The sequence below is a fragment of the Bactrocera latifrons genome, unplaced genomic scaffold (genome assembly GCF_001853355.1).
Source record: "Bactrocera latifrons isolate USDA-ARS-PBARC rearing strain unplaced genomic scaffold, ASM185335v1 scaffold_169, whole genome shotgun sequence".
NCBI lineage: Eukaryota > Metazoa > Arthropoda > Insecta > Diptera > Tephritidae > Bactrocera > Bactrocera latifrons.
Window position 1 is genome coordinate 171,016 of NW_017535174.1, and position 11,618 is coordinate 182,633.

Sequence of the window (11,618 nt, forward strand, 5' to 3'; positions counted from 1 at the left end):
TTTTTTTGCCTAATAAGCTATAGGAATAGCGTGGTATTCAAAGAGGAGTTTTTGAGATAATTCTAGTTCATTCTCTCCTTACTGCATGAGTCCCGATTGGAAAGCACGAAGTTAGAGCACCTACACAGAAAGGTGAACATTACTGAGAGTTAAAAGTTCCTTAAACCTCTTCCGATTTGTCACAGGCCAGAAGGATCATGCGACTATTACTGTCTTTTGATGAAACATAATAATGCTACTAATTTATATTTCCCATATAAACTTTGAGTATATATCAGACTGTCTGGATCACTAAAGTTGATTGGCAGCAAAAAATATTGAAGTAGTTTCATGCATTTTTTTTTTTTTTTGTCAGAATGTTAGGTTGATAACCGACTATAATATTAGATGGTATATTTCAATACGAAACCTTGAAGCAGCTCCACAGCAATTTTTGAATTATAAGTCTATAGGAGTAAATGCATTCTACAAAATGCTAAAGAAAAGCGCTCAATATAATCATGCCTTTAACAAATTTATTACAGGCCTTCCAGAATATTACAATTATTGCCCATGATAACATTTATTTCGACGCACGCTAATTTCACCTTACTTACACATACACAACCCACAAACACAAACTCCCGGCTCTCACACTGTCGTACATGCGAACATGTCAACATGTCCTCAATTCGTGTGCAACATGTCGTTATATTTTCATTCGCATTAAGCAAACACATCTCCGCACACACACATACACACACTAACACCGAGTAGTTGATCTCATATAGTTTTATGCGAAATCAAGTTTTCCTAGCTCTTCTTCATACATTACGATAAGCGCTCTCAGAAAATCTTTCCTTTGGCAATTTTGTTTCATTTTTTCTACTTTTAGCCAGAGCTTAACTGGATTTCGATTACTTTCTTCCTCTTTTTTTTTTAGTTTTTTGGTCATCTTAGTCGTTGTATATTCAATAAATTGTGATGTGCTGTGCCTTAGAGTGGAAAATTAGATTTTTTGTTCAAGCTTATATGCCCGCACACACACACATACACATATGTGGATATGCGCTAAGTGAATGTGTTAGCCTTACATACTTATACATATAACAACGTTCATATGTTTATGTGTCAGATATTCGTATATAATCCGCAACTGTGGTCAGTAATGTGAGTCATTTATACCAACATACGCAGCCATCGGGTTCTATATGGTTTGTCTATTAGGGGGGTACGTAAAAGATGTTATTGTGAGAGAAAGTGATATCTTATATATTTTTTTGTACCAAAAATGTTACAATGCTCAAATTGGTATGAGTATTTCCGATCTGTTATGGATTAGAAATCAACAAATTTAGCTTAAAAGTATCGAGTCTGCATAGTCAGAACACTAAAATCAGTGTGTTTGCCTATAAGGCAAACTCTTTATATTTATATTTAAGTAACACCCTAAAAACCAAATATAAATACCAAAAGAAAGATGTTATTTCGTATTCCTTGCAGTTGCGAAAACATTGTAAATAGCTGTAACCTAAAATTGGATAAGATTTACGTGGAGACATTATCTTAAAGCCTATTATATTGAATTATTAAAACACTATGTATTCCACAAATTAATCAAATAAAATAAATAACTTTTAATATTTGTTTAATAAAATTTATTATCTCCTAAAAAAATCCACTTACTTTAATCCATTTGAATCCGAAAGCAAGAATTTAATCCGTTGAGTTATCCATTTTGAATATTATTGTATATGTATCTCTTCCATGATTCGCTCCTCGGCCACACTTACCTGGCAACATGTTGCCGCACATATGCCACTTATGACAATGTCCACCTTACAAACATGCACAGTTGCTTTTACAGCCCACAGACATATTTCTCTCTACGCTTCATACCTGTATTCCTGTTGGTGTCTTCTTGTTGACTTGGCTCGTTCCATTAGCCTTTTGGATGTGGCTGCATATTGGTCAGTAATATCATTACCTCTCACGTCCGCATCAGTTTGAGCTTTCGCTTCGTCCGCCATCTCCGACACAGCGAGTAAATACGGTGCAATCTATCTCTTATGGAGGGACTGATATCCTTTGGCGAACTGGCATTCATTAACGAAAGCATAGCTGGAAAAACGAGTTTTAAAGTTTTATTGTACTCAACGACTGTTGGAGAGAAGGTATTAATCTTTACTATTACTTATTCGTAGAATGATAGGCGAGACCCGGATAACCAAGTCTATAAGACAAAATTTGTTAACAAAATGTTTTTTTTTGTTTTTTTTTTTTCAAAAACCTATTTGCCAGTTTTATATGTTCACATTTTCTACTTTCAAACCTGTCAAAAACAAGCCGAATTTGGTCAAAAATAACAAGCTTGGATACCTGGTAAATGTGTTACTGATAAAATCAAACTCTACTTTGACAAAATATTTCATTGAATGCCACAAACTTCAAAATCTTCTCTATTGGCAACTCTGGCAACACGAGAACTATTTTGAACAATTCAATACTACTACATGTGACCCCTTACCAATTTTATGTTTCTCTACCAGCAGCACTTTAACTGTAACAGACACATTTGCATGTAAACTCAGCTGAAACATCATGCTACTCTTAATTGAGTTAACAATGAGTTCAATTTAATAAAACAAGCAGTTTTTTTAATTTTTATCTCAATTCTGAAAGCATGTGACATTTGGAATGTAACAAGATAAAAATTAGCAAATGACAAATATTCTGGAACTTTTTTCGACGCGGTAGCAATGTATTTAATTTGTAGCAACTTCCTAACATTTCATGTTGCTAAATTTAATTTAATAAAGCAGTCACAATGCATATTTCAATGTATCTAACTATTAATGGAATGCGCTCGAAAAATATTCAAATTAGAAATCCATTTTTATATTTTAACACCAGCAGCTTCTTAAGGAATTTGGTTATTTTTAGTCAATGAAAACTAAAGGACGTCATGGAAGATGAATATAAAGAGTATTCGATTGATAATTAGGAACTTTCGCTCATTAACGCTCGATTGTTTCGAACCAATTTTTTCTGTACTGTTTAACTCCCATCAGGTTGTTGTAGTTGTCTTGTTCATAGCTGTTCAGTAAAATTGAAATTCGATTATTCTGACTCGCCATAAAGTATTTTCGATGAAAAAGTTATATCCAAATATTGTACAAACAATTAAACGAACGTTAATTTTATGAAAAGACATACTAAATAATTGTGTTAAAAAATTATAAATATCGTCATCCTTTCAAATGAAATGAAGCTTAAAAAAGAAAGAAAACAAGACTTTGAGCTTATTGAAGAAGGGAGACTGTAATTATTTTTTCTTTTGGTTGGCTACAAATTTTTTTTTTTGGTTCAGTCATTTTATCGGACAAGGCAATACTCGGCCGTTGGCTTGTGCAATTAAAATAAATTGAGCAGAACTGTCTCTTTAATATTACTACACTTAAAAGCTTCGAGCTATTGATTGACATTAATACGGTTGTACTAGTGCTTGTGAAGATAAGATGGATTACAATAGGTGCTGAGATCACTAGTGTCTGTATATAGTTTTTGGCAATTGTACTCAGACTAACCACCACTGCGGATACGCCAACTTACACGACACTGACACAGATTTCGGATAAAATTAACAATCCAGCGGTAAATAGCGCTTGCGAGGGAAATAAAATTGAAATGTTCTCTGCACAAAAAAAAATAAAATATTCACTCAATGGTTACTCGTCTTTCAGGCCGAAATTGTAAGTTACAGGAGTACTATTTTAAGCTTTCTGAAGGATCCACCTTGCTGTTGCGAAAAATACTAGGAATAATTCACCGCCTTATGCGGAATATGACATGGCTTACCTGGAACTCTAGTGGCAAAGGCAATCGTGTAGCATACATATGCCTCACTTGTCAAAAGAACCGTGCACTCGTCATATTCTCTTTCACATTTCTCATACCGGTTCTTTACAGTAAAGTTTCAAGAAACCACGGAACGAAAACTTATACTCGTATTGCAGAAATATGTGCACTTGCGGTGAACAATCCAACGCTGAGAGTGTTACAAAAGTAGTTAACTGTGCAAAAATTTAAAGTTTTAGCAACACTCAGAAAATTCATATCAGCAGCGGTTTTATTAATTACAGGAATGTAATATGAACTTTTCAAGAGGTGCACTAAAGTTTCGAATAGAAATTTCACACAAACAACTTGTACGTATTGCGGAAAGCTTCTGTGAAAAAAGCTCTGGCAATAATTACATGTGTAGGCATGGAATGGAAATGAGGAATTTTTGTGGCTGATGTGTAGTTACGAGTGTACTTAAAAGTGAGAAGAAAGTCATACAAAGTGTGTGCCCTGCAGGAAATGACATGTTGAGAAATGTAGTTGCATTGCAAAAGCTTTTATTTACTACGTTGAATGCTCTCAGAGCTGGAGTGTTTTTATCCAACGTAGCTGCTGTCTTTTGATTCGTTTAACTGTGTCAATTTTGTCTTGACCATCGACTATGGTATTCCCCGTTGCCAACCAGCAGATCCTTCTCTGGACAATTCGTAACGCCGGCTTATCAGCAGGACGGGTATGATTAATCGCATGAAGCTGTTTTCTTCTTTTCATTCGAGGTGTTTTTACGTAATGGATCCCCTTAACAACGCACAACTCTCTCACTTTTGCTCGCCTTCAAACGAATGTTTTCGGGCCAACGAGAGAATACTTGGTATAAAATCAGAGATTGTGAGCTGCTCGTTTCATATATAAAAGAACCGTTTGTTTACTTGCATTTAATCCTTATTTCTTTTGTTGATATAACTCTCTGAAAACCATTCTCTGCTGGGGTCTGCTACTTTGCTGGCGTTAAGTGCTGATAATTGCCTGAAAAACTTTCTCCTTCATACAATACAATCAGCCACCTGCATATACTCACGCAAATTTGTTTTTGAAAAGGTAACTTACAGAAATGAATATGTTGCTTGCAGAGCTTACGTATTATAACTGCGTACATTTTTATGTACATTTTTAAATTTTTAATAACTGTTAAGGTAAGTGTAGTCAAATGTACTTCAGCAAGCTACGAAAACTACATTAACATGTAAATAGAATATATGTTATCTATATGAATTTTGTATACGAAATCAATCCAAAATCCGGCGCTAAATAATAGACTAGAAATAACCACTAGAGTAGCGCACTTACAAAAAAAAATAATTACTAAAAGAATATTTTCACGCTCTCATAGAATGAAAACATGAATTTGAGATGTACATATATCCCAAATATTCGACGGCAGAGCCAAGTATCGACAAGTTAAATTATTTTCAATTATTAGTAACCGGCTTCCTTGGCGATAGCCACATAAAAGCAACCTTAAGCTGCTATACAAATATGTCATTGAATTCCATCCAAAAAAAACATGCCATTAATATGAAGTCGTCTAGAGTGTAAAAGAAAAGCCACTCAGGATATGTCTTAATATTTTCAATATTCTTTCAAATATAGGGATTTTCGATAAAAATGATATGACATCATTCAATGAACCCAATTTTTGAGTATTTTTTCCACTAAATCAAGACGTATGTCATGACCACCATGCTCAATATTGACTTCTAAAGCTTAAAGAGAATTTGTTTTGTTACTAAAGACCAATGAGTTCAAATAACCCCACAAGAGTAGTCTAAAAGTGTTAAATCCCAACTTCTTGGGGATCATTGCATGTCACAATTTCTTAAAATAATCGAGTCTTTAAACTTTTAAGAGCGGACCTATGATTCCACCAGAACCACAGCACGCTGTCAATTGTGGATTTTCTTTGCACAAGAATCGACAGTTTTGTTTATTTACCGCACCACTGTGATGAAAGCGAGCCTGATTGGCGAAGATGATGTTTTTTTTTTTTTAATTCTTATTGTTTTTTAAGTTGTTCCAAGGCAAAACAGTAAATTCAAGGCTTTCACGGTGGTCAAATAGTTTCAGTACTCTTTCAGAGTGAAAACAATTTGATATTGATGCCAGCCTAAATATTTTTCTCAAAAAACGTCAGGCTGTGATTGGAGACAGTCCCAATTCCACGAATAGCGAGCACATGTGGACGGTTACTATGACTATAAAATGGCAAAAGCGTACGAAAGTCACAAGAGGAGAATATCTTAAAAAAAAAAAATTGTTTTTTAAAATGGGTCATTGCAGATTTATGCAGTGCATTTCTAACCACACCACATTGGCGATCACTGTTACTTTTATAACTCCACTAGCCACATATTGGTTTTTAAACATGACAAGACCTGCTAATTTGGTTGACAAATTTCTTTTCTTTTGTTTTTTTTTTTTTTTTTTTTTTTTTTTTTTTTTTTTTTTTTTTTTTTTTTTTTTTTTTTTTTTTTTTGTAATGTAAAAATTTAAAAAAATCATAACTATTTGGTCACATGTTTCAAAGTACAGTAGGTACGTAAATCACTTTTTATAATCCTTCGGTGCCTTCTTTTTCATTTATTAATAATTTCATATTGTAATCGTCAAATGCAACGCTTGAAAATTCACAATTCAAAGTATTCCCAAATAGTTTTCGCACTTAAATTTCAAATTGTGTAATTACACCAGCGCCTGGCACATTTCCCTTGACTGGGCCTACACTGAAAATTTGCTGTATGTCCTGTTTAATCATAGTGCCATACTGATTGTATGTGCGTATTTCTTCTCGCCGATCCTTTTCGCTGACGGCAATCTTTCTGCAGACAAACAGTGGACAACAATGTGGATAGTTGAGAAATTCATTGCCTGGCGGCACGGCACTGCAATTACCCTCTAATTTGGGTACTTCACAGCTGTAAATAAACAAAGAATATATATGCTTATTATCTTAGCTATAAAGGGAGTTTAGAGTATGCAGCGAGAAAACACTCACCCATCTTCCCATAACTGCAGTGTGCCCAAGCACTGCACGCGTATACACTGGCCCGGGCGTGTAAAGGACTCGCCGATGTAGAGCTCGCGACCGGTTTCGGCATCAGTGCACTGGCCGTAAGCTGGAAGTTTGATTCATTTAGCTAGACTTTAAATTAAGACGCAATTACTCATATATATATATGTATGCATATACACATGCATATGCATGTACATGTGAATATGTAGGCGTTATTATCAAAAATATTTATATGCATTATTATTTCTATAATTGAGTTATTTTTTAAATTTAAAAAAAATCTCAATTTTTGGTTGCATATGCGCTTTACGTTTATCAAAAATATATGTGCATATATAACTATTTATATTTTATTATGTACTTCAGTGTGTGACAGAAAACACAACTTTTTCATACATACAGCGATAAGACGGACCCGCCAGCGTAGCGCGCAATGCAGAAGCAGCCCATAAGAGCAACAACAACTTACAACAGCAACAATGCAGAGTGTCCGACGAGTGTGACCCACGTGACATCTTGTATGCAGGCTTTAAGTGTCTTTTAATATAACACACAATTGCTTTTCTTTCACACTTCACTGGCAGTTCGTGACTAATTTCAGTCGCAATCTAATCTCGTGTACATTTTGGTTGAACTTGAATTAATCCGATGTGTTTACAAACTATAGTAGTTTAATCAGAGTTTATATTTAGCTTTGGAATTCTCTTGCAAGCGCTTCGTACGCGGTGTTTTCGCAAATGTTGAAACGCGACTGCGGCTTCGGCACGACAGAAGCTCAAAAGATACGCGATTCGGAGACTGCTTGGCAGCCATGCTCTGGATTTGATTTTGCAGCCAAAAAAACACAATATATTAATATATGTATTGGAAATATATTATTATATTGTAATTAATCCAAATAGGTTTTTATTGTTTTGTGTGAGTACTCAAAAGAGTGCTCAACAACACTGAAAGAAATAAATTTTGGTTGTACTTAAGGAAAAAATAATAAGTTAATAAGAAACTAAAATAGCTTTTAAAGCTTTTTCCACGAAAATAGTATTTTAATTTTTTTTTTTTTTGTTCTACGATTAAGTTCTTAAAACCGTATCTTAAAAACATATTTGTAATATTGGGTAGTCAAAAAAGCCGTATCGTATTTCTTATCAAACTTCAACTCAATTTTTTCATAAATATGTATACTAATAAATAAATACCATATGCACCATTTTTTCGCTAGAGACATTATTCCAACAGTGTAAAACTTTCATCGGTGTAAATTGAAATTTCGAAATATACAGAACGGAAGCGAGCGACCCATTGTTGTGCTACCCGAACTGATACAGCATCGCCTCCCTAAGCTTCACAAATTTCATCTATTAGCAAAATACGAAACGTCTTTTTCGACTACCATTAGTATCTTACTTTCTACAAGTAAACAATTTTTATCAAAAAATGCTTAAAACATTATAAAATTTCCTAGTAATTACACTTTTTAACAGAGTGTAGTGCATTCTCTCTCCCTGCCTTCATACTCAGAACTCACATGGCACACTGAAGCGGTATGCATGAGATCATGCTTATCAGTTGTCGCACATGTAAATATGTAGTTAAATATTTGTATATGCTCATTAGGAATCCAAATTAATCAGTTGTTTTGAGCATATTATATTTATACGCTCGCAACATTTTGCGTAGAGTAATGTAGTTTTGTTCATATAGACACGATTATAGGTGCTTACATAAACCTGATTATCTCGAAAGAGGGGACGAATTGATTTCTGGATAACTGCATGTCTGTCCATCTGTTGACGAAATTTCGCACAACGATTTCTTGACACTCTATGATTCTTGGTATTATGTTATATATTATATATGAACAGAGCACCAATGCTATAATTTAGTCACAAACTAAGCAAGAAATTACAATTTTGGCATATCACCTTGTGCTCCAAAAAATAATACAAGCAGATTTAGAATTACGTAACTTGAACCTCTAACATTTATTTGTTGTAACATATATGCAAATGACGACAAGTATTACGGAAAGCTGATATCAAATCAAAAATATCACGTTGACTGATTTTAGGATGTATGTGAGCATGATGCACTTCTTCGCCTTCGATAACGAAAAGCGAAATGAGTCCATATCTCTCTTGCGCTCCTAACATTGTCAGGTAGTTCGCGTACAAATGAAGGCTCAATCAAACAAAGTAAAATGAAGCGGGCACGACGCTCCTTCGCAATTGTCTGGAAAAGGCAGAAAACACCAGGTCATCAATACGAAAGGCGAAAACCGCCTAAGGGTCAGTATACATACATTTGAGGCTGGATCTTTTCTGTCGATGGTGTCCATCAGATCCTCCTTTTCGAGGTAAGCGCGTGTCATAATAGTCCAATATTTATAATTGAGAGCATTAAGTTTCTCGATATATTGCATTTCCATCTGTATTCTTTTTTTGTTATTACTTTGTTTACTGTTTTTTGTATTTTTAAGAATTCGCAATGACTTGCAGTAGCGGCGCTGTCGATACACGGAATTCATATGGAGAAGGAAGAAGACGAAAGGGTACCGCTATTTTTATGGTACTTAAGGATGCTGCCACCTTGTTAGAAGATTTTTATATAGATTTTTATGTTAGGGGTATTCATTATACCCTAAATAAAGCTTTCAAATATCAAATCACTAAAAAAATACTTTCATTGAACATCAATCAGCTCCAAAAGACTCTAGTAACATTTGCGTTCGTAACATAACCTAAAAAGTAGAATCGATTGCCATTTTATTAACGATGTAGTTCACTGCTCTGTATACCGAGTGTTTTTACTGCAGTTTCTTTGAAATAACTGGCAGTGGAATGTTCTAACAGTTCCACCGAACTTGTCAGATATTTTGATCTGAAATTTTTTGTTTCAAAATAATGGTTCTTATTCATTATTAAGTCATAATAAAATGAATAAAGTATGTACGTATTTTAAATGAAAAGAGTCAGTTTGGAACATAAAACGGTGGCTTGGTGGCTTATATAAAGTTTCGTGAAAAAAATCGTAAAAGATAAAAGTAATTTGATTATTTGAAAAGTCGGTTATTCGAATAACCATTGAGATTATGTGAAAAAAATGTTAACACAAAAGTTAAAGTTCTAGTTTTTACTTACCACTTAGCGACCACATAAAATGTCAAATAATGTTTATTTTCATTTATGTTTTATTCTCTTACTTCTGGTTCTGGTTGAAAAAAATTTAGGGTATGGTTTTAAAAAATATCGATGGTAATCTATTTTTTTTTTTTCAAATTATTTCTGGAAAAAAACGTCTGATTCGGATCACGAAGAAGAGGGAGAAAAAAGGAGTTAAAACAAATTTATTTTTCCATTTTGTTAAACACACATCCCGTATGTAACCATACACAATATATGCTTGGCTTGTCTTGTTGGACAGTGAACCACAAAAGCGACTTAATTTCTGAGAACAGCAAACTAATTTTCAGAATAAATTTGGAACTACGAAACACACCAATAAAAAAAAGGACGCAGTATGTTTACTTCTCAACCAATTTTTTGCTTCAACATTTTAAAGCCATTTAATTTAAATCCAATTTTTATTACTTCTGCCAAGCGAATGTACAATTTATCTTTGCTCAATTCCACTTTTTCTCATTTTCAATGCTTTATTTGCTCATTTGGTCAACGAAAATATAATTACAAGAGAAATCCATTTCGCTTTGACATAAATTGTGCAGCATAATAAATCATTTGGGGCTAATCAAAAGCTAAACCACTGAATGTAGCGCAGAAAAGTTTCAAACATATGCAGATATGTATTGGCATGTGTATATAGTATGTGCGTATGCGGCAATATTAGGGTGGGTTGTTTGCAAAGAACGGCAGTTTTTAATATAAAGTGATTTTTATAAAAAAAATATTTGCTTATAAGCAAATTTAAATAAAATATTTTTCGTATTTTTAAGAAAAACAGCACATCTTCTTAAGACTTAATTCAAAGTCGTGAAGAGAGGAGTGCGCAACGATTTTATATGTATGCTTGGCTTACAAAAAAATCATTTGAGACCCACTCTAATCCACATGCGAAAATACAAACATACAAATGCCCGCGTGCCAACAATTGCAAAATCACACGCACAAACTTTCAGTTAGCCTGCTCCCAGATAACAACACCAGCTAAGTAAAATTAAAACAACAGCAACAACAACAGCAAGCGATGCGCAAACGAGTGCAAAATGCTGCAATGTGTGCACAATTGTTGCTGTACTTTTTTATTCTGGCTCTTCGTCTACTAGTTCAATTTAAGCTCGCACCCATCAACCGCATAGACACGCTAAAGCATTTTGCTAAATCACTTTTTCTTCCCAATATCGTTTCAGCTTTCGTATTTGTTTTATAATTTCCATCCATTATTGTAGCATGCTTTTAGGGATGATTGTGTAAGTTCACAGTTTGAACTTTAGAACTTTTTCGCAATCAATTACGGAATTAGGCGCAAGTGACAAACGTCACTTAGCAAGTGTAATGTAAGTAGGTATGCATATTAATTACCGCTTTGAAAGGAAAATTCCTAAAGAAAGCAATTAAATTTGTTTTCGCTTTTTTGTTTGTAGTTGCGATTATTGAATGATATTCGAAACCTTAATATAAGTACGATATTATTTTTTGTAAAATCGACCTTAAGGAAGAAATTCGTCATATATTGGGTAGTCGAAAAAGTATTTTCGTATTTTGTCATAGAT

At 33.9% G+C, this 11,618-nt stretch overlaps 2 protein-coding genes across 3 annotated transcripts; both read right to left on the bottom strand.

Moving 5' to 3' along the window:
- Positions 1-6,423: 6,423 nt before the first annotated feature.
- On the bottom strand, positions 6,424-7,679 carry LOC108966659. 2 transcript variants are annotated; one of them, XM_018929676.1, is made up of 3 exons: positions 7,362-7,679; positions 6,875-6,995; positions 6,424-6,794 (listed from the first exon to the last, which is right to left on the bottom strand). In XM_018929676.1, the coding sequence occupies exons 1-3, from the start codon at positions 7,405-7,407 to the stop codon at positions 6,542-6,544; spliced, it is 420 nt and encodes a 139-aa protein (XP_018785221.1). In that variant the 5' UTR covers positions 7,408-7,679; the 3' UTR covers positions 6,424-6,541. The 2 variants fall into 2 exon arrangements, with proteins under 2 accessions (XP_018785221.1, XP_018785220.1); XM_018929675.1 differs by having other exon boundaries at positions 7,293-7,678.
- A 1,164-nt stretch (positions 7,680-8,843) lies between these two features.
- Positions 8,844-9,416, bottom strand: LOC108966661. The gene is made up of 2 exons (XM_018929678.1): positions 9,192-9,416; positions 8,844-9,121 (listed from the first exon to the last, which is right to left on the bottom strand). Exons 1-2 carry the CDS (start codon positions 9,414-9,416, stop codon positions 8,957-8,959), a joined length of 390 nt encoding a protein of 129 aa, XP_018785223.1. The 3' UTR covers positions 8,844-8,956.
- Between the last annotated feature and the right edge of the window lie 2,202 nt (positions 9,417-11,618).